General features: G+C 56.5%; 1 protein-coding gene across 7 annotated transcripts; it reads right to left on the reverse strand.

The window, feature by feature from the left end:
• Nucleotides 1-53: 53 nt before the first annotated feature.
• SLC12A4 (solute carrier family 12 member 4) lies at nucleotides 54-24,921 on the reverse strand. 7 transcript variants are annotated; one of them, XM_016928890.3, is made up of 24 exons: nucleotides 24,762-24,921; nucleotides 19,159-19,253; nucleotides 17,269-17,400; nucleotides 13,593-13,739; nucleotides 13,437-13,491; nucleotides 10,351-10,481; nucleotides 7,891-8,132; nucleotides 7,530-7,744; nucleotides 6,847-7,011; nucleotides 6,669-6,767; nucleotides 6,361-6,418; nucleotides 6,026-6,200; nucleotides 5,524-5,642; nucleotides 3,788-3,886; nucleotides 3,396-3,515; nucleotides 3,058-3,162; nucleotides 2,664-2,832; nucleotides 2,165-2,360; nucleotides 1,898-2,067; nucleotides 1,678-1,809; nucleotides 1,491-1,598; nucleotides 1,096-1,280; nucleotides 814-947; nucleotides 54-658 (listed from the first exon to the last, which is right to left on the reverse strand). In XM_016928890.3, exons 1-24 carry the CDS (start codon nucleotides 24,790-24,792, stop codon nucleotides 567-569), a joined length of 3,174 nt encoding a protein of 1,057 aa, XP_016784379.1. In that variant the 5' UTR covers nucleotides 24,793-24,921; the 3' UTR covers nucleotides 54-566. The 7 variants fall into 7 exon arrangements, with proteins under 7 accessions (XP_016784379.1, XP_016784376.1, XP_063653351.1 ...); XM_016928887.3 differs by lacking the exon at nucleotides 24,762-24,921 and adding an exon at nucleotides 24,147-24,357; XM_063797281.1 differs by lacking the exon at nucleotides 24,762-24,921 and adding an exon at nucleotides 24,147-24,346 and having other exon boundaries at nucleotides 19,131-19,253.
• Between the last annotated feature and the right edge of the window lie 2,371 nt (nucleotides 24,922-27,292).

The following is a 27,292-nucleotide window of genomic DNA, read 5'->3' on the forward strand; positions in this document are numbered from 1 at the left end:
AGTTCCGCCTTCTTCTCTTGGCACCAGGGGAAACAGAGCCGGGGCAGCAGGAGGCCCAGAAGTACACAATGTTTTATTGAAAAAGTCAGGCCTCAGCTCGGCTGTCTCCATTCGGCTCAGCTTGGTGGGGGGCCCTGCCCATAGTAGACTGAGCCAGATTTTCCTGCAGGCAGCTGAGCTGGACTCCCTCCCTGGCTACCCTTCCCTTCGTCTCTGATGGTGACATCCAAACAATAAATATGCAATAAATAGCGCTCCTGGGCTGGGCCGGGCCGGCTGCCTTCAAACCCCACTCGGCCCCTACCAGTCTTCTCTGGCCAGGACAGTCCTACTGGGGTGCTAGATAGTAAAGTCCCCAAACATCCCAGGGTCCCACAAGACCTGGGATCCATCTCCATTTTGAGGCCCAGGCCTGGTTTCCAAGGAGACCTAGCAAAGCTGGGTCCAGGACAGGGCCAGGCAAGCAGGGCTGGCAGGTGGGTGCTGGGAAGAGGCTGTTACCCCAGACCACAGCTTGTTATGTCCTGGCCAAGACCTCGACTCCAGGCCACAAGATGACACTGGGCTCAGGAGTAGATGGTGATGACTTCACGGCCACCACCGCGCACCAACAGCACCCGCTCAAGGCCCTCGGTCAGCACCTCGAGGAACTCCATGTCTGCAGGGCCTCAAGTCAAGGAGGCAACAACAGAATCAACGGGCAACCCGGGCCACCTGGGCCATGCCCACCCAGGGGTGCCCAGGAGAGGAGCTGCTGGCTTGACCTCCCATGCTATCCACCTCCCAACTGCCTGCCTCTCCACAAAGGGATACAGTTCTCGTCGCCCTCACTGTTCCTGGGTGGGCCAGGCATGTTTAGGAGAACCAGGCGGGCGTCGTGGGAGCGCGTGACAATGACTTCATTGAGCTTCACAGCAGTGTGCATGCGCCGCACATTGGATTGGTCCCTACACGTAGTGTAGCCAGTCACAGGTTGCCATGAGCCATCCTGCAAGGAGGGTCCCCACCCCTGGCCCATCTAACACTACTTGTCTGCCCCACCCCACCTCCACCCCTAGATTCCAGTGCCGCTGGGGCTGTTTTTGCTGCACTCACGGCTTAATGTGCACCAGCTCCCGGAAATTGTCAGGGGCATGGCTGGGGTACCAGGTCTCAGTCATGTACTTGTCCCTAGTCCACGTCATCTGGATCTTGTCAGCCCCCACTGCAGACTCATCTTCCTCGTCCGAGTACAGGCTCTCCAGCCGCAGGGCCGAGTGCCGATCCTTGACCAGCTGGGCCTGGGGACAATTGCAGGAGATAGCCTTGGTCCCATAGGAAAAGGGGGATGGGGCCTGTCTGGCCCAATGTGACCACCTTGCCTCCGGGAAATGAGCACTAGCTTGGGTAGGGCTGCGGTGAGTCATTCTGATTCCTCCGCACCCACCGATGCGGTCTCCAAAGGCCTGACCCTGCCACCCGCCCTGGCGTGAACCACAAAGGGCACTGACTTCTCGCTCCCGCTCAGTCTTGGTCAGTCTCATCTGCCGCAGCATCTGCGACCGCTGCTCCATCATCAGCGTCCGCTCGTAGGTGTATGCAGAGATGTCACTGTTATGCTGGGGACAGGGTTGGCCGTGAGGACCCAGCTGCACGGGACATGGTATCCACGGGGCCAGGGCAGGGCAGGGGGCTCACCATCTCCACCACCTCCACCTCGGCCTCAAGGCGCAGATGGTACAGAAAGACAGCCAGGTCCTTCTTCATCTGGATGCTGTTGTCATCCATCTGGGCCACTGTGAAGATGCGCATCCGGCACTTCCTCCAGACCTGAGGCAAGGGACCAGGTGGGCGGTTTGGTCACAGCCGCTCCTCCAAGGGCCTAGCCCCTCTCACCTGCACCCACCCCCCGGCCTACCTTATGCTGGCGCAGCAGGAAGGGCAGAAGCATGAGCATGCCACCATCGTGCACGATCCACCACACGTCTATGTGGCCCTCCAGGTAGCGCTCGTGGTTGCTGGGGTAGAAGGCGATGTTCTTGGGCACGAGCAGGGCCAGGTGGGCAGCCGTAGTGCAGCGCACGGTGTCTGGGGAGGAGGAGCACGGCTGACCACCAGTCTGTGGCCCTCCGCGCACTGCCACCTCACTTCACCCCTGCCCACCAGGCCCCAGGCCTTCACACACCAATGAAGGTCTTCCAGGCACGGGGGTCCTCGCTCTGTCGCCAGCCGTAGGGCCAGCCCAGCACCACGGAGTTATGCCGCATGCCTCCCAGGCCGCAGGACTGGATGAGGTGGGCCAGCCCCTCCCGCACCTTGCTGGCCACCACCACCTGGCAGAAGCCCTTCACCTTCTCAATTTCCATCATGTTCTTGATGGTCTGTGGGGAACACACCCAGGGCCAATGGGAGGCCATCAGCTTCCTGCCTCTGGGCTCCCTCCCAAGGCCCCTCGGGAATAAAACGACTTTTGGGTGGAGGAGGGCCTGGGGGCAACAAGCTGCCTACCCAGAGGCCAAGTTTTCAAGATGGGACTGCTGGCTCCCCCTTGTGCCAGCTCTCAGGTGGCAGCAGTGCTGGCTGCCTGGCTGGCCACCCTGGCCAAGACTGGGCCCTCCCCTCCGTGCCAGCTGCAGTCCAGACCCCTGTAGTCTGGCTCAGCTCTCCCTCCCCAAAGCAAGTACCTGCTCGGCGGCCTGAGCCTCGCCATAGCTCTCCAAGAAGCTCCCCTGGATGACAGAACCAACAATGGTCAGGCCCTTGCCAGCCTTGAGCTGGGAGGCGAAGGTGAGGAGCCGCGGGTACTTCACGTGCAGGTCCTCGTCCAGCTTCAGCAGCACCAGCAGCTGCGGCCTGCAGTGGCCGGGTGGGGGGAGCCTGAGACCAGGGCCGGCCGTTCTAGGGAGCCCCTCCTCTTCTTCCCTTCTCGGGTCGTGGTCCCTGCAGGTTTGGGTAGCATGGCCCAGGAGGGTGCCCCGGGCAGCCCCAGGATGGGGAGCCGGCACCTCTCGACCCTCTGACCCCGACAGCGACCCCTAAGAACCTCTGCACCCTGGCCAGGGTCTGGCGGGAACTCACCGCCAGTTCTTGGTGTGAGGAGGCCCCTCCTCCAGCCGCAACAGCGCGTAGCGGGCAGCGCTCAGGGACAGGCCTCGGATCCCGTCACCCCACTCCTTCTCAGCCCTGCAGATTCCACCACAGCTGGTGAGCCCCTGGTGCCGCCCAGGGGGTTCTGTCTATGTGGATGCGAGGTGGAGGGGTTCTGCCCCTCAAGACCACCCAGGGGTCCTGAGTTACAGTCCCCAGTCCTGGCACCCACGGTGGCCCAGCTCCCTGCCCACCCCAATGCCAGACCACCCTGCCTGCTCGGCTGGGCCCCCTCAGCTGGCAGAGGCCAGGTGGCAGTGCTCACTCACCCTTGGTACTCGATGTATTTGTAGATCATGCCGGCGATGAGCATGGCCACCAGGGCATAGTACCAGGAGGAGACAAACATAAGGGCCAGGCAGAGACTCATGCCCAGGAAGGACAGCGCCCTGGACGAGAGGGGAGGGCAGAGTCAGGGCAGGACCAGGAGGACCCCTGGCCACAGCCTGGCCCATGCCCTGGTAGCCCTGTCAGGTCCCGGGTGGGAGGTCCCAGGTGGGTGGTCAGGTCACTGGGTGTAAGACCTAGGTCCAGTCCCCCCTAGCCCTATGATCTCCCTCCCCACAGTGTTTCAGGAGCTCCCTACCCAGGAAGCCCAAGCCTCACCCAGAATGAGGCTCCTGGCCTCCCCAGGGTCTCCCGTGTCAGAGGCATGGCTCACCAGTGATAGTACTTGAACCGGGGCCGCCAGTTGGGGGTCCTCAGGAGTGTCTGCACCGCACAGGCGAGGTTCACGAACAGGTAGCACATCAGAAAGAACCTGCGGCACAGAGGGCGGTTGGCGAAGAGCAGCCTCCTCGGCAGCTGGGGACCTGATGTCAGGCTGGGCCTGGCCCAGAAACGGGGCGTGGCCCGGCCCTGCCCTGCATGGCTCAGCCAGGTCTTCTCAACCTCATTGCTGCCACTTTCATGGCCTGAGGCAATGAGACTACTGTGGAGGAGTCCTCGGAGCCAGATCGCAGAGGATGGGCAAGGGTTTGCTGTTGGAGGAGGTAGGAAGGGGAGTAACAGGGCAGAGCTGAAGAAGGTGGTGCAGGGGCAGCAGGAAGAGCTCAGTGCCTGGAGACTCTAGGCCACATTCAGGCCTCTGGCCTGGGTGACCAGCTGGATGAGAGGCTGCCATGCATGAAGGGGAGGATGGAAGATAAGCTGGACCATTTGAATGCAACCAGTCAGAGATACTTAAGAGTCACTGCGGTGGGCGTGGGAGTCCCACGCATGGGCAGGGCCAGCTGCATGAGCCCTCCAGGAAGGCACCCGAGGACGGGTGCGCAGGAAGGCAGGAGGACCCACACAGGGCATGCCAGGGGGCAGGGGTTCCCAGCAGGAGGCCTGAGATAAAGGCTGAGATGTAGCCTCTGATTTGGGCACAAGGGGGGTCACCACCCAAGACGGCTGTGGCAAAACAGTTTCAGGTGTGCTCTTGGGTGAGAGGAAGGGGTGTGGGGGGGTGGACAAGAGGGTGCTGGCTCCAGCAGGCCTGGCTGTAGCTGGGATGGAGCCTGCTCAGGGGGACAGGGCCCCTGTCAAGTCTGCAGGCTGAGTGGGCAGGGAAGAGGCCTTTCATAACCGCACAAGCAAGAAGGAGCGTCAGCCACGGAGCAGGGTGGGCGAGGACCCCAGCCTGGACAGAGTCAACCAAACAAGCGCTGCCTCGGGGTCCCTGGGAGTCACCACATGCTGGCCACTCCCTGCAAGGCACTGGCACGCAGATTTGCCTGGCTGATTCCAGAATGTTAAAAGCAAATGACTTTGAAAATGGATGGGTTGGGCATGGTGGCTCACGCCTGTAATCCCAGCACTTTGGGAGGCCGAGCCAGGTGGATCATCTGACGTCAGGAGTTCGACACCAGCCTGGCCAAGATGGTAAAACACCATCTCTACTAAAAATACAAAAAATTAGCTGGGCGTGGTGGTGCATTTCTGTAATCCCAGCTACTCAGGAAGCTGAGGCAGGAGAATTGCTTGAACCCAGGAGGCGGAGATTGCAGTGAGCCAAGATCATGCCATTGCACTCCAGTCTGGGTGACAGAGCGAGACTCTGTCTCAAAAAACAAAAAAACCAAAAAACAAACTAACAGATGGAAGGGGCAGCAGTGGCTTCATGGAGGCATGAGGGACGCGGTGGTTGCCCTGTCCAGTGGGAAGGTCTGCCGGCCACCTGCTCTGGGGGCCTCAGGGAGGTGTGGACATATTGGTCACCTTATAGCTTTGGCATAGGTGCCAGGCTTGCTCCTAAATGCAGGGGTGGGCTGAGCCCTGTCAGGCCACATCTCCCCATGCAGCCTGCCACATCTCCCAGCTGGACCTCCAACACCAGACGCAGCCACGGGGAGGTGCTGGGGTTCAGGAAGCCTTTCCCAGACCATCCCCCTGCCCTGCCCGGCCCCAGCTCACATGGATAAGATGGGGGCCACCATGTCGAGGGAGGCGATGAGGATGCCCAGCTCGGCGATGAGTGCCGTCAGGAGGAGTGCCCATGTGGGTTCACCATTCACCTTCCCGTGGCCAAACACCTGTGTGCACCAGGAAGGAAGCTGGGTCCTGTCACCCCCATTCCACACCTTGGGCCCCAGACCCCAGCCTGGCCTCCCTCACCCCCAGGGCCCGCCTCGGGGGCTCAGGCCGCCCCTGTGTCTATCCCTATGGGTGTCACCAGTCTCCCTGATTCCACCTCACCAGGCCTCTCTCCTTTGGATGAGCCCTAAACAGGCCATGAAGATTCTGGGTCCAGGCAGCTCCAGGCCCAGGGCACTTCTCAGTAGCTCCTCATGGATGGCCGCCTGGCCCCGGGGGCCAATAAGGGCAGGATGTGCTGCATCTGTGTTCCCTATCTCTCTCCCCAGCCGGGCGAGGGCCTGGGAGCAGCCAGGCCATGGGGGAGTGCAGAGGGGCTCACCCGGAGGAAGGGGATGATGTTGTCCTTGGCAATGGCCTGCAATAGGCGTGGTGCCCCTGTGAGGCTCTGGAGGCCAGCGCCACACGTTGAAAAGAAGGAGCCGATGACGATGACCCAGGGTGAAGGCCAGGCCAGTGTGCCCACCACCAAGTTCCTGCTGACACCATCGCCATACCTGCAGGGGCCACCAGAGTGAGGGATGTCAGGGGTCCGGAAGGATGGCACAGACCACCAAAGGCAGCCAGCAGGCTTAGGACCACCCACGGGGTTGGGAGCTGGTGTGAGGGCAGGCCAAAGCCCAGCTGCTGCTAAAGAGGGGGGCCCAGCTCACTCACTTGTCCCGGAGAACCACACCCTCAATGCAGGCGCCAAAGAGAACCACACTGCTGAAGTCTGCGGCGGCGTCAAGGAAAACTCGGCCTCTGCCACCCCACTGTCCCTGAATAGTACCACGTGCCCCCACCCCAGCCAGACCACCAGGACACCTACAGCTGGGAGTCTCGTGGTGTGTATGTGCATGTGTGCATGAGAAGGGGAGCTATATATGAGTGTGTGGGGTGTCTGTGCATGCAACCTGGCGACGTACACAGGCCAAGCGCTTCCCGTCCTCTGCCCCACCTGCCCCAGGCCTGGGAAAGGATACACACGAGGGAAGTTGTAATGATGGCCAGAATGGTCCCCACAGGGATAGACTTCTGGGCGTCACGAAGGTCCCCAGAGCGGTTTGAGCCAGCCATGATGCCTCCAAAAACAGATGAGACTCCCTCAGGGGCTCCCCGGGATCAGGGACAGGGCTGGGTGGGTAGGCAGGCAGGGCTCACCTGTTACAGAAGGGAAGAAGATGCCGACCAGCACGGTGAAGGATGTGGCGATGTCGGCGACCACGTACAGAGGCAGGCTCTCCTTCAGGCTTGGGGCATCTGCGGAGGGCAGCCCATGCTTCTCCACAATGTCACCCTTCTCCAGGTAGGCGCTCCACAGGTTTTCTGCAGGGGTAGCTGTGTCACCACCACAGCTGCCCCCCACTACCCCAGGTAGTTTGGGGCAGCCTAGCCAGAGGCGCAGATGCAGGGCAACTTTGGGGACTCAGGGGACAGCTTCAGCCCAATGACTGCAGCGTCAGCCACAGGGCTACCCTGACCACAGAGAAGGAGCTGCCCAGCTAGAAGTCGACAGACAAAGGTGGCTGAACCACCGTCACCCAGAGCCCGCCACTGCCCGCCTTCCACAGAGGCCTTTATGGATCCTGTGGGAACATCCCCAGGCAGTGTCAGGGGCTGGTGGCTGGGGAAGACAGGCTGCTGCAGGCCTTGGACGCTGGACAGACAGGCTCCACTCACTCCAAACTCGGCTGCCAGGAGCCAGGCTGGGAGGACACTGGGGGGCTGGGAAGGCGGCCAGTCCTGCCCCCGTTCCCAAGCTGGCCACACAAGGACAGCTCTGTGCTCTGTGCCCCTGCTCAGCCTGTGGGCTCAAGAGCAAGATGACGGGAGGGAGGACCCACCCTGGAGCACACCAGCAGCTGCCCCGGGGATGCCAGGGATCTCGGTCACATTGTTGAGCATGAAGTAGGGGTCACAGGAGTCGGTCGTAAGGTTGGGGCTGTGGCAGAAGAAACTCCATAGCTGGGTGGCCACTGTCTCATTGTCCACTACAGCTGTCTTGGCACAGATGTCAAACTGGTCCCGGGACAGGGTCCTGTTGCCCAGCATGCATACCCTGTGAGGGACAGAAGCACCGGCACCTGCTCAGGTCAAAGCCCCTGCCTGTGCCCACCCTGCAGTCTCTGGGATCTGGGGCATCAAAGGCTGGCTACATGGGAGGGATGTCCATGCAATGCCCAGATAAATTCCTGGGTTACTTACGGAAACACGGGAGGGTCAAATATAGACTTTATGCCCCCAGCATAGATGGAGAGGATGGAGATGATCACACAGGCCAGGAAGAGCGAGGCAAATTTGTTCACATACTTGACCCCCACAAACACCACCAGGGTCATGAAGGTCAGGAAAATGGTCCCATACACACGCATATTGTTCAAAGTGGCATTCGACGTGTCATGAGCACCCGATGGGTAAAAAATGGCAGCTGGTGGGGCAATGTAGGTCTGAAACAAGAAGATGGATAAGGAGGGTTTTATTTCTTATTTGGAAAGTGAAACTTGTCGTTTTGGTTTTCTTTTTACGAGTACCTAAAAGAGGCCGGGCGCAGTGGCTCACACCTGTAATCCCAGCACTTTGGGAGGCTGAGGTAGGGGGATCACTTGAGGTCAGGAGATCATGACTAGCCTGGCCAACATGGGGAAACGCCATCTCTACTAAAAATTAGCCGGGCGTGGTGGCACGTGCCTGTAATCCCAGCAACTGGAGGCTGAGGCAGGAGGATCGCCTGAATCCAGGAAGCAGAGGTTGCAGTGAGCAGAGATCGCACCACTGCACTCCAGCCTGGGTGACAGAGGGGGACTCTGTCTCAAAAAAAAATAAAAAATAGGCCAGCGCCATGGCTCACGCCTGTAATCCCAGCACTTTGGGAGGCTGAGGCGGTGGATCACTTGAGGTCAGGAGTTTGAGACCAGCCTGGCCAACATGGTGAAACCTCATCTCTACTAAAAATACAAAAATTAGTGGTGCAAAAACTGGTGGTAGTGGCACACGCCTGTAATCCCAGCTACTCGGGAGGCTGAGGCAGGAGAATCACTTCAGTCTCGGAGGTGGTGGTTGCAGTGAGTAGAGACCACACCATGGCACTCCAGTCTGGGTGACAGAGTGAGACCTTGTCTCAAAAAAATAAATGAATAGGCCGGGCGCAATGGCTCACGCCTATAATCCCAGCACTCTGGGAGGCCGACTGCCTGAGCTCAAGAGTTCGAGACAACCCCAGGCAACTTGGTGAAACCTCATCTCTACTAAAATACAAAAAATTAGCTGGGCGTGGTGGCATGAGCCTGTAATCCCAGCTACTCGGGAGGCTGAGGCAGGAGAATCACTTGAACCCAGGAGGCGGAAATTGCAGTGAGCTGTGATCATGCCACAGCACTCCAGCTTGGGCGACAGAGTAAGACTGCATCTCAAAACAAATAAATAAATAAAAATAAAAAATAAGAGTACCTAAAAGAAGCCAGTCACAAAAGGCCACATATTATATGATTCTGTTTATATGAGATGCCCAGAATAGGCAAATCCCAAGGCAGAAAGCAGATTCCTGGTTGCCAGGGCTGGCGGGGAATGGAGAGTGACTGCTAATGGGGGTTCTTGGGATGATGAAAATGTTCTAGAATTGACTGCGCAACTCTGTGAATATACTATAAAACATTGAATTGTACACTTTCAATGGTATATAAATTGGTATGGGAATTGCATGGTATGTAAATTATATGTTAATAAAGCTGTTACTTAAAAACAAGCAAACAAAAAGGATCCAAACATAGATGCCAACCTGAATCGTTAAATAGCCAAAGTGGAACAGTTTGAGCAAGAAAATAAATAACGATAGTATTGGATTACAACCCAAAGAATAAAGTAAATATCCAGAAGTCCATACAGATATAATGACATGGCTGAATAGATAAACAGGAGAAGGGACAAATCCCACATAACGAATGTAGAAGGGATATGAGAAATGAAAACAAACCAAAGCCCCCCCAGATCAGAAGATTCAGGTGCAGGGTCCTGCTGCAGGTAGAGGACCTGGAGACAAGAACAGCCAGGCAGTCCCTCCAGGTATCTCCTACCCTCTGGATCCCCAGGGGCGGGCACCTGTCACCCCATGCCTCCCGCAGCTCCTTGCCTCTTCTCCCACTAGTACGGCAGTTCACTGGGGAATGAGAAGCTGAGGCTGACAGAGCTCCCATGGGGCTCGTGGAGGGAGCACCGACCTCCAGCAGGGTTCTGTGGCTGCTTACCCTGATTGAAGGACAAGGAGAAGGTGGATCTGAAGTGCCCTGGCACAGAGCCCCGGAGGACACAGAGCTGGCCAGAGCCCACACAAGCCCAGAAGGAAGCCTACATCACCACCAAGATCTGTCACTGAGCTAAATACAACAGTTCCTGGAACCCTTGCCATGGCTGCAATGGTGCCCAGGTGGACGGAACATCCAGGGCCGAGGTGAAGGCAGCCAGGCCTCTTCCTTGCCTGGCCCAAACTGGCATGGAGGTGAAAGGAAGACCAGCCTGAGTAAAGGTCTTTGTCTCTCGAAGAGGCTTCCTACTTTATAATACCCAGGCCTTGGCCAGACGTGTGGGGATGAACAGCCTGAGCCTTCTGTTTGGAGTCCAAAGGGACTGTTTGGACATGGCCAGAGTTGGCCAGGGCTCAGCCTGACTCACCAGCAAGATCTCGATGGCCCCCAGGATGTACATGGCTGCTGCGAATGTTGTTCCCAGGTAGAAGCACAGGCCCACAGCACCTCCAAATTCTGGCCCCAGTGAACGAGAGATCATGAAATAGGAGCCCCCAGCTACAGCAGAGAAATGAAAGTGTGCACAGGTCAAGGCTGGTTCTTCTTCAAGGGGTCTCCCTGTGACAAGCCTGCACAACCGCCCAGAGGGACAGGGACTGCTTTTCCTGTTTGTGGATGAGTAGAGGGGCTGGGAGACCTACCCAGGGCTGCACGGTGGGTAAGCATCTAGGCTGACATTCGATCCTATCCCCATCTGACTCGAATGTCCAGCATGGCCCGTGGAAATAACTGCTTTGCGGGAGCAGCTCTAGTCTGCAGCAGTGGCTGACTGGCCACCATCCTCCAATGCCCTGTGCACAGCCCACAGCCTCCTCTGGCTGGGTGTGTCCTATCTCAGCCCACCTCACCCTCCTGAGGCCTGTGCCTTTGTTAGTCTGACTCCTCCAGACCAGAGGAGGGACTGTCTCATCCAGCCTTTTGGCCCTAAGGCCCCGCACAGTGCCTGCCACCAGGTGAGTGTCCACGGCTCCTGCCCTGAATCTGTGCTTCTATCAAAGTCTAACACCCTTAAAAGACTCAGAGAGTCATGACTAGGCCCCAGGGTGACAAGCACAGGGGGACAAGAGTCATCTCATGTTGCTGGTTGTATCTGCTGCTGAGACAATGTCTCTGGTGAAAATCTGGGAACAGGGATCAAGAAATTCTTTCAAAGAGTCAATCTTGGCTGGGCGTGGTGGCTCATGCCTGTAAGCCCAGCATTTTGGGAGGCTGGGGTGAGTGGATTGCTTGAGCTCAGGAGTTCCAGACCAGTCTGGGCAACATGGCGAGACCCCGTCTCTACTAAAAAAAGGAAATGATAAAAATATACATTTTTAAAAAAAGGCCGGGTGCAGTGGCCCACACCTGTAATCCCAGCATTTTGGGAGGCTGAGATGGGTGGACTGCCTGAGCTCAGGAGTTCGTGACCAGCCTGGGCAACACGATGAAACCCCGTCTCTACTAAAATACAAAATTAGCCAGGCGTGGCGGTGTGCACCTGTAGTCCCAGCTACTCAGGAGGCTGAGGCAGGAGAATCGTTTGAACCTGGGAGGCAGAGGGCGCAGTGAGCCGAGATCATGCCACTTCACTCTAGCCTGGGCGACAGAGTGAGACTCCGTCTCAAAAAAAAAAAATGTCAGCTGGGCACAGTGGCTCACACCTGCAATCCCAGCACTTCGGGAGGCTGAGGCAGGCAGATGACTTGAGGTCAGGAGTTTGAGACCAGCCTAGCCAACATGGTGAAACCCCATCTCTACTAAAAATACAAAAATTAGCTGAGCATGGTGGTGCATGTCTGTAATCCCAGCTACTCGGGAGGCTGAGGCAGGAGAATCGCTTGAACCTGGGAGGTAGAGATTGCAGTGAGCTGAGATCGTGCCACTGCACTCCAGCCTGGGCGACACACTCCGTCTCAAAATAAATAAATAAATAAATAAACGAAAAGTCAATCTTTTTCATGCCGTAATCCACCTCCAGGACCCTCTCCTAAGGGAACTGCTGGGGCATGAACAAAGATTCATGTTCAAGGATGTTCATGACAACAATGTATACAATGGTGAAAAAGTGGAACCCACAGGCAGGAGAATAATCACATTAATTAGGTTATGGTGTGCCATGGAGAATCCTGTTTTCAAAAAACCATTTTCGGCAGGGTGCAATGGCTCACACCCGTAATCCCAGCACTTTGAGAGGCAGAGGTGGGTGGATCAGTTAAGGTCAAGAGTTTGAAACCATCCTGGCCAACATAGTGAAACCTCGTCTCTACTAAAAATACAAAAATGTGGTGGTCGCCTGTAATCCCAGCTACTCAGGAGGCTGAGGCATGAGAATCACTTAGAATTGCTTAAACCTGGGAAATGGAGGTTGCAGTGAGCTGAGATCATGCCACTGCACTCCAGCCTGGGTGACAGAGAGAGACTCTGTCTCAAAAAAAACCCAAAAAACCAAAATCAAAAAATGTTTTCAACACTTGGGAAACATACACACACACATACACACGTAAACATATACACATAAATGCATATGTATATATACACACATATACTTTTGGGAAATACAAACACACACACACATATATATATATACAATTTATATAAATAGAGTGTGCGTGTGCAATACTTCATAAGACCCTAAGACTTATATATACCAAAAGGCGAACAGTAGTGATTTCAGGATGGTGGGATTATGGGTGCTCTTAATTTTCCATTCTACACCTTTCTGCACTTTTTTATTATTTATTTATTTATTTTGGAGATGGAGTCTTGCTCTGTCACCCAAGCTGGAGTGCAGTGGCATGATCTTGGCTCACTACTGCAACCTCTGCCTCCTGGGTTCAAGCTGTTCTCTGCCTCAGCCTCCCAAGTAGCCGGGATTACAAGTGCCCACCACCATGCCTGGCTAATTTTTTTTTTTTTTTTTGCGACGGAGTCTCGCTCTGTCGCCCAGGCTGGAGTGCAGTGGTGCAATCTTGGCTCACCGCAAGCTCTGCCTGCCAGGTTCACGCCATTCTCCTGCCTCAGCCTCCCGAGTAGCTGGGACTACAGGCGCCCGCCACCACGCCCGGCTAATTTTTTGTATTTCTAGTAGAGATGGGGTTTCACCGTGTTGGCCAGGATGGTCTCGATCTCCTGCCCTTGTGATCCACCCACCTCGGCCTCCCAAAGTGCTGGGATTACAGGCATGAGCCACCGCGCCTGGCCTTTTTTTGCACTTTCAAACCCTCTTACAGTAAACATACATTGCCCTTTTTTTTTCTTTTTTGGTATTGCTTTTATATTAACAAAAACCACAATGGCACTCTCCAACTCTGTCAAGCAGGAAAGCTCCTACGTGGGCACTGTCCTGGCATCAGGGATTGGGAGCCCACTACAGAACTGCTTGGGGCAGGGGTGTGCTATGGGGGTTCCCAGGTAGGTCAAGGCAGATACTGGGTCCTTTTCTCTTCCACCAGGCCTTGGGTGGCGCTCACTGACCTGGAACCACACCGTTGGTGGCAATGGCACTCATGGAGATGGCCGTCAGCAGGGTCTGTGGGAAGGAGGGCCTGGGTGAGCGGCTCAGCTGGGTGGGCTCTGTGGGGGCAGCCGCGGCCCATGCCCAGCCCAACCCTCCCACGCCAGGACACTCACACAACAGCAGCAGATAAGCACGATGAGGAGGGCCTGTAGCACACCTGCTGTGCCCACCATCCAGGTCAGCCGCAGGAAGAGGATAACCCCAAAGATATTCTGCAGGCAGGGCAGGTACACCCCCATGAGGGTGCCCATGCTGGGTGCCTATGCGAACACAAAGGGAGGGGGCGAGTAGAGCATCAGAGAGATGCACCATGGAAAGTCAGCCCTAGTCAGTCAGCAGGCCCCCTCCCCCAGTGGGGCCCCAGGGAACACAGAGAGTAGGGGTGACAGCTAGGATGTCTCTATTGACTTTCATATAGAAAGACAATTGAGTCTGGGAAGGTGTAAAACCTGATTCTTTTTAAAAACCCACATTGAGCTTTGGAACCTTAACTCTCTCTCAAGGTACTGCCTCCTTCCCTTCCTCTCTTCTGTTAAACTTCTAGAAAGAGAGTTTTGTCTCAGATCTCCACCTTCTCACCCAGCAGGCCCTAAGTCACCCAAGCCAAAGTCCCAGAAGTCATCCCTGGCCCTCCCTCTCAACCCCCAACTCTAGTCCCGGTAGACACTAACTCCTACCCAGTCTGTCTCCCTGCTGCCCTGAGATCAGCCTGCCTTGTCCCAGCCTTAGTCCCTTGAACCTGGGGCACCTGGGTGGTACCCTCCTGAGCCTGTCAACCTCTCCACACTCCAGCCCACTCTGCTGATATAGTAGGTCTCTGAAACCAAGTCTAATCTCATCACCCATGCTGAAAACCCTCTGTTGTCTTGTAATCCAGTGTGCCGTCCAACTCCTTGGCTTGGGCCACCAGATGTATCCCATCACCTCTCTTATTAGCTCCAGCCCCTGACCACATGGGTCCCTCAGATTCTGTGAACCTGAGAATGTGCTGGACTCTGCCTGGGAGAGTCGGCCCTGCCTCACGGCCTGGCAAACTCTTCAGCGAAACTGTTACCTCTCTCAGGAAGATGTCCGAAGGTTGCCTCAGGTGGAGTTGGTTCTCCCTCTCACATTCCTTTGGCATCTGATACTCCCTATCACAGTGGTCACTACAGGTCATGGTAACAGAATGTGCTTGTATATTTTGTTACTATATTAGGGCAGGCTTGGCTTGTTTATGGTTCTATCACCAGCAGGCCCTGCAGGTACCCAAAAGGTGCTTCTGAACCCAGTGAGTGGTGCTTTGGAAGTCCCTGGGACATCCTGTTGGGAAAATCCTACAGAGAAAGTGCTCAGGCTGTAGGGCAGGTGAGGAAGATCTAATACGCAAATCCAGGCAGGCTTTCTCAACTCAGGGCAGAGTAGGGGCCAGCCAGGAGGCCAGGGCAGAGGCTGAGAGCACAGAGGCTGGCTGACATCTTTTTGAGGCACTGAGCCCCCAAGAGTGCAGCCTCCGAAGTGTGGCCCTGACAGCTTCCACTGGAGCCCCAGCAAAGCCTCCTCACTGATCCAAAGGACTAGATTAGTGAAAATCATACGGGGAGAGGGGACAGGGAAGACCCACGAGACAGTGCCCGTGCTGCCCTGAAGCTAGGGAGAAGAGAACTCCATGGCCATGATCTTGCCTAGCTGAGTCACCTTAGACAAGTTCCTTAATGCCCCTCCTGAAGGGTCCTGGCCTGGGGCAAGACCTGTGAGCGACCTAAAGGACTTCAGAAGAGCCTCAGCAAAAACAAATGGCTCCTCAGCCTGTCCTGCGTGGAGCAGTGCAGGGGACGGGTCCCCCTCATCTGGGCTTTGTCTGAGCCCTTCTCAGAGGATGCCACCCACAGAATAGCGACAGCAAGAGCTCCCAGTCCCACCCCCATCCCAGGCTGAGTCACTCTAAGAAAAGGACAGTGTGGGAAAGGGCAGGGCGGGCCGGAAATGCTTTCTGCATCCCCAAATAACCTCTGGCAGCCTCAGAAGGTCATCAGGCCAGTGCTGGAGCTGGAGCAGCTGCTGGGGAGAGGCTGCTTTGGGTCTTGGCATGGTCTGGTCGGAGGCCCACCCTTCCTGCTTCAAGCCTTCCTTTTCCGAGGCCCCTGCTCGGGCCTGCCCTGGGTGAGGACCACAGCTCAGCAGCCCCAGATCCCTAACTTCCTACTGACTCCTTAAAGACTTGACCCAGCTCCTCCTTCTTCCATGAAAAAACTACTGCAGCTAAGACAGCCAGTCACCCTCTCCCATCCTTACCCTGTGGCCAGGTAAGCTGGATAGCTAAGCTAAGCATCCTCACGGGTTCCCCATTGGGCCAAGGGATGATGGGCTCTCTCTGGCCCAGGCATCCCTCCCACATTCCTGCTGAGATGTGCACTAGCCGTTCTCAGGGGCCTCTTCACTCCCCGCCACCAGCTCCCTGGCTTGGCCTGAAGGGACAAGGATGAGGCTCTGACCTAAGGATCCTGTCACCCACTGTGGGCAGAGCACTCTCAGAGGTTGAGACACCCCTGCAGTGCTGGACAGACATGGCCAGACGCAGTTAGGGTTCTCTGCTATCTAGTCACACCTGGCTGCACAGGGTCAGGGTCAGGTCTGTGCGACCTCAAGGTATCAGCTGCCCTCTCTGAAGTGTGGGCTGGTTTGCCTCCCTGAAGGGCAAGGTGAGAGACGCGCTTCAGTGGGGTCTACCTTCTCTGCTGGCCCCACCCCAGAAAGTCCCAAATCTCATGACCAGGTGTGAGGCTGCAGGCCTGGCTTATCCCAGCCAGGAGCGCCTTCTGCTTGTGCCGACCTCTGAGAACACTACAGCCAGTGCCAGACGTCAGCTCCTCTTAAAACACCACTGCTTCCCAAACCTCAGGGAGTCAGTGTGTGGAGAGGGAGGGTCCCTAGCCTCCAAATGAAAAATGTAGAAAAATCCCCAGCCCTCAGCTACACTGAGCCGCAATGACACAGAGGAGCTAGGCAAAGAGGTAACAGTCACCCCAAAGAGAAGAGGGCTGAAGGGCCAGAGAACTGGATTAGTGACCAAAAAGTGGGACAGGAAAGCCCCACAAGGCAGCATCAGGCTCCGATCACATACACATGTCCCCTGACCCTGGCACTCAAGGAACCCAGGGGGTTGTTGGAGGGTTCTGCCAATAGAGCCTTGGGCCAACACTGTGAGCAGCAGGAGGGTTTGTGACTTGCTCTGGATTGCATGACCTCCGAGAGACAACCTGGTTCCTGGCTCCAAGGGCAACACTCTTAGCCAGCCTCACACAATGTCACTGATCTGGCATTTTGCATAGTTACATATCCCACAAATCTGTCTTCCATAAAATCTACAAATCCATCTCCCAGCATTACACATTGATCTTGTCTAGCTCAGTCACCTTAGACAAGTCCCTTAATGTCCCTGACACTATTTCCTTGTCTGAAAAATGGGGATGATAGTAAGCACCTGCCTCTTGGTTTTGTTGTACAGATGACATATGAGAACCCAGGCCTGGTGTGGTACCTCGCACACAGTAAAGGCTGAGTACAAGCAGCTGTGTCTCCCGCTGTCATTCCTGAGGGGCTCCCTGGCCCCCTGCCCCCCGGGGGGATTCTCATTAGCTCACTTCTTAAAGCCTCCTGAGACAAGGCATTCAGTGCCCATCCTCCCTGCTCACTATGCTTGGCACCCACTTCCCCCAGTGTGCTCACCACCATGTGGGGAAACAGCCAATTCCATGGTGCTGTGTCTGTCTTCCCAGGTGTGGCCCCCTGCCGCCCCAACCAGCTCACCTCGGCTGCCCTCCGGCGGGTGCCCTCCCCACTCTCGGCCTCCTCATGCTCTTTGGCGCCCTGGGTGAGGTTGGTGTAGCTGACGAGCTTTCCCAGAAGAGACGATACCTTTGGGCGGATGTCCAGCTCTTCCTGCAAACAGAGCCACAGGGCAAGATGGCATTGGGCCAGGTGGGTGCCAGCTGTGTGGAGCCAGCTGCCTGGTCCCTGGCCCTGTTCCAAGCCCTGAGACAGGCCTGGGCCTGATCCCCGTTCCTACCTGGGGAAGTCCAAGCCATCCAACTGGACAGGTGTGCACACCACACCCCAGCACGTGGCACTCAAAGGCCCAGCCCCGCGGCTGCTTCTCTCTACCCCGCCTTGGCTACAATCACTGCCAGCCCATTTGTGAAAACCACCTGCCTCAGGGGAGAGAGGGCAGGGAAGAACACGGCTGGCAGGGGGGCAATGGCATACTTCATCCTGCCTGCTCTGCCCAGCCACCTCCTGGCTATGGCTGCACCTCTAGGACTCACGCCTACCCTCCCCACAAAAAAGCCACTCTAGTCACCTCAGGGAACCAAAGAGGGCAAAAGAGTGATGTCTGGGACAAGTGAAGTCTCCCTTGTCTGCCCAAACCCTGATCTCCCTGGGTGGTCTTCCCCTGACCCCAGTCCTGCAAGTACCCACATCAATCGCGGAGATGGGATCCTGATCCTCCAGCCCATCCTCAAGCAGGACTGGGCCAAGGCCTTCACCGCAGAACCTTGCTGCTTTCCCAGGTCAGGAGGCCTCCCAGAGCTCAGGCCCCCCAGCCCCACCGGGGTCTAGGCGATGATCCCTGCTCCTGCAGCCTTCTCGAGGCTGTGCTTCTACCTGCCTCCTGCCCACATTTAGCTTTTCCCTCTCTGTCAGCTCCCTTCTGACCTACACACAGGGAGAAGTTGCTTTGGTGTGAGAAAGGAAGACAAGGGCCCTTGGGGGCATGTGGAGATTAAGGAGCCTCGGCCAGATGTGGTGGCTCACAGCAGTAATTCCAGCACTTTGAGAGGCGGAGCAGGAGAATCACTAGAAGTCAGGAGATCAAGACCAGCCTGGCCAACACGGTGAAACCCCGTCTCTAAAAACACAAAAATTAGCCAGGCATGTGGTGGGCACCTGTAATCCCAGCTACTCGGGAGGCTGAGGCAGGAGAATCACTGAGCTTGGGAGGCAGAGGTTGCAATGAGCTGAGATCGCGTCACTGCACTCCAGCCTGGGGCGACAGAGTGAGACTCCATCTCAAAATGAAGAAAGAGAAAAAAAAGGGAGATTAAGGAGTCTCCATTACTCAGCCATGCAGTGGCTGAATGCATGGGTCAGAGTTTAGGAGCTTAAACTACGTCTTAAATCCAGATCTCACTGCTCAGCTTGAGTCTGAAGAAGATAAAACTCAAGTACAGAGGCAGATATTTGGGAATCTTTCCAGAGACATATCCCCTAAAGCTGCAAATGGACCAGGACTCAGGGAACTAGAGAGGGACAGAGCTGGAAGGGTCAACCAAGAAAGACAAGGAAGAATCCATGGGAGAGCGAAGAACCATGGACTTGGAGAAGAACCAGGAGTGGAAGGAAGAGGAGAAATCCTGAGTTGGGAAATCCTAAGCGGGCGTTTCCTTGCTGAGGGGTTGTAAGGAAGTCAGAGGTGAACCACCCTGGAGGTAGCAATGGGGGTGGGACTGTGAGTGGCCTCTGGAAAGGCAGTTTCAGTTGAAAGGGCCAAGGGAACTGCAGCCCGGCTGCCATGAGAACCAGGAACACAAGAGGAGATGAGAGGAAGAGCAAGACAGAGGAGGCCCACGTGTCCAGCCTGCCTGCTTAGCTAAAGCCTCTGTGTGCCAAACCTGTGGCCCAAAATGGCTCCTCAGCTACCTCAAACAGTGCCAGGTTCCTGTCATAGTAGTCACTTCCTCTGGAAGTCTCCAAGGGGGAAAGAAAAGGGCTGCTCTCTCTGTGGTTGCCATGTCCTGTGAAGAGAGAGGGACAATCAGGGCCTGCTTCCTGAGCCCCCCAGCCTGGGCCCCTTCCCAGAAAGCCAGTCCCCAAATCATTTCTGCGGAGCACTTTGGAGCTGCAGTGTCACCAGGTTGCAACTCAGTTTTCACATGGCACCGTGCCAATGCTCTTGAAGGCCCAGAGATAGCCAGAGAGAGGCCAGTGACCAAAACCTGGGACATCATTCCCTCCAGTGAAGGGAATCCAGGTGAGGGCGCAGGCGCCCTAGCACAAGCACGTATGGACACTGAGGGACGGGGCCTGAAGAGGGGCGGGGCCAGCGTTTGACCCGCCCCCAGATCACCTCCACGCCCCAGTCCCTTTCCCGGTCTTTCCGGAGTACCCAATGTGCAGGATGCCAAGGGTTCGGTGTCCTCAGGGACCGCCCAGGCAGTGCCCTCCAGATAGACGAAGCCGCACAGAGCACCTTTGGCTGCCATGGCCCAAAGGTGGCCGGCTGGCTACCCCACCATGCACTGCGCTGGGGGCGTCCTGCAGGGCAGCCCGGGGCATGCCGGGAGGTGGGGCAAGCCCCAGGCCGTGGAGAGCGGAAGTGGATTCCAGGAGCCTTCTAGGGTTGCCTAAGAAAGTCGGACGGGTGGGTGTCGGACGGGTGGGTGTCGGACTGAGCAGGGAGAAAAATGGGAGCCGGGACTGCTGGCAGGAGCAGCACAATGGCCCCCTTGCCCGCAGATCCCGCCGCTTGCCCCAGACAAACCTCCGCCTACAGCCCTAGGCTGATGAGCCAGTGCCCCAGCTCTGAGAAATCTCGCCAAAAGGAGTGAAATGCTCCTTTTCAATAAGCCTGCCTCAACTCCCAAAGCTCGACTGTTTTTTCTGGCCTCCTATCATTCACTCTTCCCTGTTTTCCAACTCTTGTCCCTTATGAGTCTCGGTGGGTGCCATTCCCAGCTTCCCACCAAGCAGAACGCCAAGCACTCGTTTTCTAGGTGCTGAGTGTTCCCTCCACCCCAGCTACCCTCGCAGCCCCGGCCCTGGCTCAAGGCCTCACAGCAAATGGAAAGCACACATCTTGGTGTTGGATGGCAGCAGTATGCAGTTCTGACATGAGAAGGACTGGCATGGTGTCCAGTGATGGAGATGGCAACAGAACTGTCACCACCAGCCCAGGCTAGTGGTGTGATTGGGCCATGCACTGGCCATGCCCGCCAACCTTTTCTGTTTACATAGGCCACAATTCATTTGTCCTGACTGCAGCTGAGAATGCTGATTGAGGCATCCTCCTGTATCTGATACATCTCTTGCTATCAGCATGAGGCTTCAATTGCTTTCTCTGAGCCAACAACCACTCAGCAGGTGCTGTGCTGTGGATTCTTTATCCCCCAAGGAAACTAACAAATCAAGTGTGCCCATGACAGTTTCTGGGGCAAAGTCAGTTCTTCCTTCCCACAGCATGTGAAAGTGGCACACCTGCTACACCCAGCAACCTGGACTAGCTAAGTGAGCCAAGCAGCTCAGTCCCACATTCACATAGGGCAATGCCAATGGCACAGTGGACAAAGGCAGCCAGAGGTCAAGACAGTCCACCGTGTCATGTTAAAGCCAGGCGGGGTCATGTCGGACACTCTATGATATCTGCTGTACCCTCCATGCTTGTTCAGGATCAGAAGGAGTCCCAAGAAAAATCTGAAAACCCAGTAACACTCTGCCTCTTACATTAATGACATTAATGGCTCTTCAGTGAAAAGCCTTTGAAAATTACTTTTGGATTTTTGTGACAAAAAAAGTGTCTCCCTTTGATAAATCAGGTGCTTCATTTTGTCAGAAAATGCCAGTTATACAGCTCGTCTTACTTCTCTTTCTGCTTTGGCTGCCAGGAATCTCCAAGCTAAATTTACTCTTTAGGTAAAGTCACCATCTGTCTCATCTGAGTGCTTGCCCCCTTCCTCTGCATGGTTTTCAATCTTCCTGAGAGTAACAATCACTTGGGGAGACACTTTTGTTGGCTATTTCTTCTGATTCTTTTGTGGAAGTAGGCTGGAAATCAATTATAATTTATTCTAAACTCATGTACTACAGCCTGCCCCATCACTGTTGCCTGGTCTTTCTGGGTAGACTGTATTGCTATCCAGAAAATATACAGCTGAGCACACAGCAGCTCCCCACAAATGCCTGTAAATGGTCCTCTAAGACCTAGCCTATCCCTTGTCCCTTCAGCCATCACTCTAGGATGGCTCGGGGCCCTTCCAAAAGTTGTCTCTAGTTCTCACAGCAACATTCCAGTAGAGAGCATTTACTACCTTTTAGGGACAAGGAGAGTGAAGCTCAAAGATGTTCAGAGGCAAGGTCACCCAGGGAGAAGGCCACATCTGGGTCCCAGGGTCCATCAGAGCCCTGTAGGGGCTGAGCTGCAGGTTCCGTTCCTACTACAGACTCCAGTCCATCTATGCAGCACAATCTTTAAAAATAGAGAAGAGTGCTGCAATTTGGCCAGCGTACGCATACCTAGGCCTCTGGGCATTCAGACTGCGGCAGACTGGCTTGGATTCCCAGCCCTTCCCCCGTGTGACCCAGGGAGACATGCTTACTCCCTGTGCGGCCTTGGTTTCCTCTTCTATGAAGTGGAGATTGTAACACTTGTTTTTCCAACTGCCCAGATGCACTAGAAAAGGGACAGTTAGTGCCAGACGCCCAGTGGGCACTCCTCGGAGTTCCCCCAAAGCTCCCAAGGGCTTGTGGGAATGTAAGGGTCTAAGTAGTGCCTGGATATCTGTACTGCCCTCGGCTTCAGACCTCCTGTTCTGGCCTCAGCCATTCCAAAAATTCCAGGGCAGGTCTGGACATGCCTGCCAGGCCGAAGCTGCTCAGACACCACCTGAGATCCCCAGTAAATCTGAATATGGCCTAGGCCTAGGGACTGCCTGTGAGCTACACAACTGTGTTCCCACCAGCAACTGTGACTGCACCAGTGGCAAGTGGGGATCCAGGTGACCCTCCTGATCCCTGTGTACACGGACATCTGCCTGAGGTGCCCCCTCCAGCACCTCCCTACCCCCTGCCCACAAGCCAAGGTGGGCTGGATGAGCAAGCCCATCTAGGCCTTCCAGAGCAGAGGTGTGGGCACTGAGCTGGGGAAGGGGCAGGAAATGGATCTGAGGCTCACTGTGCTTTGTGCCCTCTGACCCTTTGCAGTCCCCACCAAGGATCAAAATCACTCACCGGGGCTCAGGGTGTCCCCCATCCTGTAGACAGCCAAGGTCTGGCTGAAAAGGAGTAAGAGGAGGAGAAAGAGGAAGGGAGGCAGTGGGAGGAGCTGGCCTAGCTTGCGGGGATCTAGCAGGACTCAGCCAATGTAGCTCCAGGTCCCTCCAGTCACCCTGTAGGGGCCAAGGCGTGGCCAAGGTGGGGCCAGCAGCTAGGCTCAGCTCTGCCTGCCCACTGGTCCAGGCTGATCCTGGGGATGCAGCCAGTCTACCCTCTGGGGAGAGAGGTCCTCCCAGGGTTAGGGAAGCAGGAATGCTGGCTTTTGCTTTGACCACTTGAATCAAGCTAGGGGCAGACAAGGGCATGGAGGCTGGGGCACTCACACAGCTGTCAAGCCTGTAAAACCTCTGCAATGTCCAGCAGCCCATGCCACTGTCCTGTGCTACCTCTGCACATGGCAGTCAAGTGATACACACACATAGCCATCATTCACATCGGGCATGGATCATCTCAGTCGTGTCACCATCACAGATGGATCAGAGGTCCAGACAACGTCACCTGACATGTGTCAACCACACACTTCCTACATATCTCCATCATGATCGGTCACAGATATCACAGGCATTTGTCATCAGTCAAATCACCATCCTCATCACTGTCAACCCTGCAGGAAACAGGGGCTGTGAGAATGCCCTGACCTGAACCAGCCTTCACCCTGTGATACCCACAGCTACACACTTGTACAAGCACAATTACACATGCATATGCCACTACATACACAGACACATGTCCTCAGCCGTGTTTGCACTCCAAGGGTGGGCCTTAACAAGAACAGCCCTCTGGGGGGCCTCCTGGGGTAGGAGATAGAGAAAGGGCTGTGGAGAGACTCGGGCACCTGGGAGGAAGGAGGAGGGAGATGGGGCTTACCTCCCGGCCCTGGCACCTAGGTTAAAGAGTTAAGGTGCTGGAATCTCAAACCCAGGCTTGACTGCCCCTGGGCAAGTTATATAACCGCCACCCCTCCCTTCACTGCTTCCTAATGAGAGTAACAGTACTTATCCCAAGGGTGATGCTGGAGGATTAAACGAGTTAACTCACTTCAACTGCCTACACACGTCCGGCTCCATGTGAGTGCTTCACTGAGGCCCACTGTCCCTACAGATATACACCGGCGCACTCACGGGCAGTTACCCATAGACCCCCCAGTAGGCACACTCTGGCCAGAGTGCAGGTTGGCGCAGAGAGGCACACGGAGGGGTTTGGGCAGTTGGGGAGCGGATCGTCTCAAAGGCAAAGACGCTGAATCTCAAATGAGGAACCAAGGCGAGAAAAGGATGTGGGATTCACCGAAGGTGAAGGGCCGGGAAGGGCCTGAGATGGGGTCTCGGCCCTGTCCCCAAGCCGGGCGGCCCGGCCGGCTGGCCTCCCTGGGCGGCCACGTCTGCAGCCCCCGCCCGGGGCCCACAGGGGAGGAGCTGGGGTGGAGAAAGCGGCCGGGCGCGGGCGCCGGGGGCCGAGGAAAATCGTGTCTGCGCGCGCAGGGCGGGGAGCCAGTGGCTGCGGCGCGGACCAAAAAAAGTTGAGTCCGCACCGACGTGTGCGCGCAAGGTCCTGGGATAGGTGCGGGCGCGGGCCCGGGATGGCGGCCCCGGGTGGCAGGCCCCGCTGCCCCGCCACGGCCCCTCAGAACGCGCCCTCACCGTCCGAGTCATCCAGCTCGGCGCGCTCCCCGTAGTCCACCCAACTGAGCCCCTCGAGGTTGTCATAGTCGCCGCGCCGCGGCCCGTCCACCGGCACCACGGTGAAGTGAGGCATCGTTCGGGTTCGGCCCCGCCGCACCCGCCGTCCCAGCAGCCCGCCGCTGTCCCCGCCGCCCCGGGTCGACACGCCCCGCCCGCTCGCATTCCTCCCCGCTGCGCTCACTTCCTCCGCCCGCCCCCCGGGCCGCCCCTCGGGGGCGGAGAGCGGGAGGGGCTCGGGCCGGCTCCTCCCAGAGCGGGGGCCCTGGTGGCGGGAAGACCCCTGGGCGGGAGCACTCCTAGTGGCTCCACGGCCTGGGGGCGGGCCCGATTCCTGTGTGACCTCGGGTGAGAGGCCGCCCTCTCTGAGCCCCAGATGCAACATTTGTAAAATGGGGGAAACACACTTCCACCTCGGGGTTGTTTTAGGGCTCCGTGAGATGGGTCGCGGAGTGTCCTGGCTCTGCGCCCTGGGCTTACGAAGCGCTCTGTTACTTAGGGACGGGGCAGGGTAGGCCGGAACGGCCCAGGACTGCAGAAGCCACCTGCCCAGGGCCTCCCACCAACCCCGGATACCTCCTTCCCATTTCCAGCGTCTGCATCCCATTTCTCCGCGACCCTGGGAACCAGACCCCCGCGAAGGTCCCGTCCCAGCCCTGGGCCCTCTAGCCGCAGCCTCTCCTGTTGGAGGCAGCTGGGGATTCTCGGTCCCTCCCTAGGGGCTGCTGCGTCCTCCGCAGGAAGAACACCCACACCCACCCTCCCCCGCCCCGCTTGCCTCGCTTGCCTTTTTCGGACAGTGCACTGGGTGCTTTAGCCAAGTCCCTTCATTTTAACTTTCTCTATCTCGCCTCCTGGGTGTTCCTCTATCCAAGCCGTTTACTTATTTGCTTTTAACGTTTCTTTCACTTTCTTCTCCACTGTTTCAGATTACTTATCTAGCTGGCTTTACTATTTTTTTCTCTATCAGAAAACCCCAGAGCCCATCTTACTTGTCTATCTCCACTCTTCTCCCTCGCGTGGCTCGGGTGGCGTCCTCTGACTACGCCTACTGCCAGCCTCCAGCCCTTGGGGTGGGGGGTACGGAATCAGAGCCGCTGGGCCCCGCAAGACGACCCCCGAGCTTACCACCCTCTGACCCCTCCCCCAGGGCCCCCGCAGCGGGCCCGCCGACCTGACCCCCCCGCCCCTCACGCCACCTTCGGCCGCCCACAGTAGCGGCCTTCCTACTGGACTCCCTGCCCTCGCCCCTGCTCACGTAGAGCCGCCTCTTCTGAAGGAAAATCCTACTAGCTCCGGGCCCATAAGGCCCTGCCCAATGCGGCCGGACCCCGACCTCTGCAGGCGCATCCCTCGCCACCCACCTCGCAGCCTCAGCCCTTCAAATCTCTCTCTCTCACCTGAGACCTATAGTTTCTGGGCATCACCCACTGTTCACTCTGGGGGACATCTACCTAGCCTCTGTCCCTACCCTCACTTATCAAATTCCTGATCCAGGCCTGGCGCGGTGGCTCACGCCGGTAATCCCAACACTTTGGGAGGCTGAGGCGGGAGGATCACCTGAGGTCAGGAGTTTGAGACCAGCCTGGTCAAATAGTGAAACCCCCGTCTCTACTAAAAATACAAAAAAATTAGCTGGGCGTGGTGGCGGGTGCTTGTAATCCCAGCTAGTTGGGAGGCTGAGGCAGGAGAATCACTTGAACCCGGGAGGCAGAGGTTTCAGTGAACCGAGATGGCGCCATTGCACTCCAGCAAGAGCGAAACACTGTCTCAAACAGACAAAAAACCTCCAAGGCCGGCCTGGTGGCTCAAGCCTGTAATCCCAGCACTTTGGGAGGCCAAGGCGGGTGGATCGCCTGAGGCTGGGAGTTCGAGACCAGCCTGGCCAGCATGGTGAAACCCCGTCTCTAATAAAAATACAAAAATTAGCCGGGTGTGGTGGCAGGTGCCTGTAATCCCAGCTACTCGGGAGGCTGCGGCAGGAGAATCACTTGAACCACGGAGGCAGAGGTTGCAGTGAGCCGAGATAGTGCCATTGCACTCCAGCCTGGGCAACAGAGCAAGACTCCATCTCAAAAACAAACAAACAAACAAAAAACCTCCTGATCCAGGAGGTCTTGGTGGGGAGCACCACCTCCCCTCAGATTTCTCAGACACATGCCCTGCCTCCCCACCCCACCCCTCATCTGGACTGGGCTGCCCTGAGCCTTTCCCTTCATAGTTCCCATTGCAGGCAGAAATGGATTGGTGGAAATCACTGATTAAGATTCTATCTATACTGTGGACTTTGCAAGGGCAGGACCCTGTTGGTCTTGTCACTCTGGTATCCTCAAAACCTGGCTGGCCCCAACACATTTTTTTTTTTTTTAAGATCTTAGAGGTGTTTGTTTGTTTGTTTTAATTTAGAGAGAGGGTCTTGCTCTGTCACTTCGGGCTGGAGTGCAGTGGTGCAATCACAGCTCACTGCAGCCTCAAACTCCTCAAATGATCCTCTCCCCTCAGCCTCCCAAGTAGCTAAGATGCCACCATGCCCAGCTAATTTTATTTATTCATTTCTCATAGAGACAGGGTCTCACTATGCTGCACAGGCTGGTCTCAAACTCCTGGGCTCTCCTAAAGTGCTAGGATTACAGTCGTGAGCCACTGCTCCCGGTCCCAACACATTTTTCAAATAAAGAATGAACAGGTGCCCTCTTAGTCTACCTCTTTGCTTTGCAAAGTTTCCATATAGCTCCCACCCTGGCACTGCACACCCTGCAGCCTCAGGGGTAGGGTGGGGTGTTGTGCCAGGGAGATAGGCCACTAGAGCCCAACTGACAAATACAGAGGGGACGATGGGGAACTCCGAGGCCAGTACACATCTTCTCCAATATCACAGCCATCACAGGAAAAATAACCTCACAGGCCAAACTCAAAAGACATTTGAGGAGCATAGACATTAGGCCGGGCGCGGTGGCTCACGCCTGTAATCCCAGCCCTTTGGAAGGCTGAGGGGGGCGGATCACGAGGTCAGGAGATCGAGACTATCCTGGCTAACACAGTGAAACCCCGTCTCTACTAAAAATATAAAAAAATTAGCTGGGTGTGGTGGCGGGCGCCTGTAGTCC

The sequence above is a fragment of the Pan troglodytes genome, chromosome 18 (genome assembly GCF_028858775.2).
Source record: "Pan troglodytes isolate AG18354 chromosome 18, NHGRI_mPanTro3-v2.0_pri, whole genome shotgun sequence".
In the NCBI taxonomy this organism is placed as follows: domain Eukaryota; kingdom Metazoa; phylum Chordata; class Mammalia; order Primates; family Hominidae; genus Pan; species Pan troglodytes.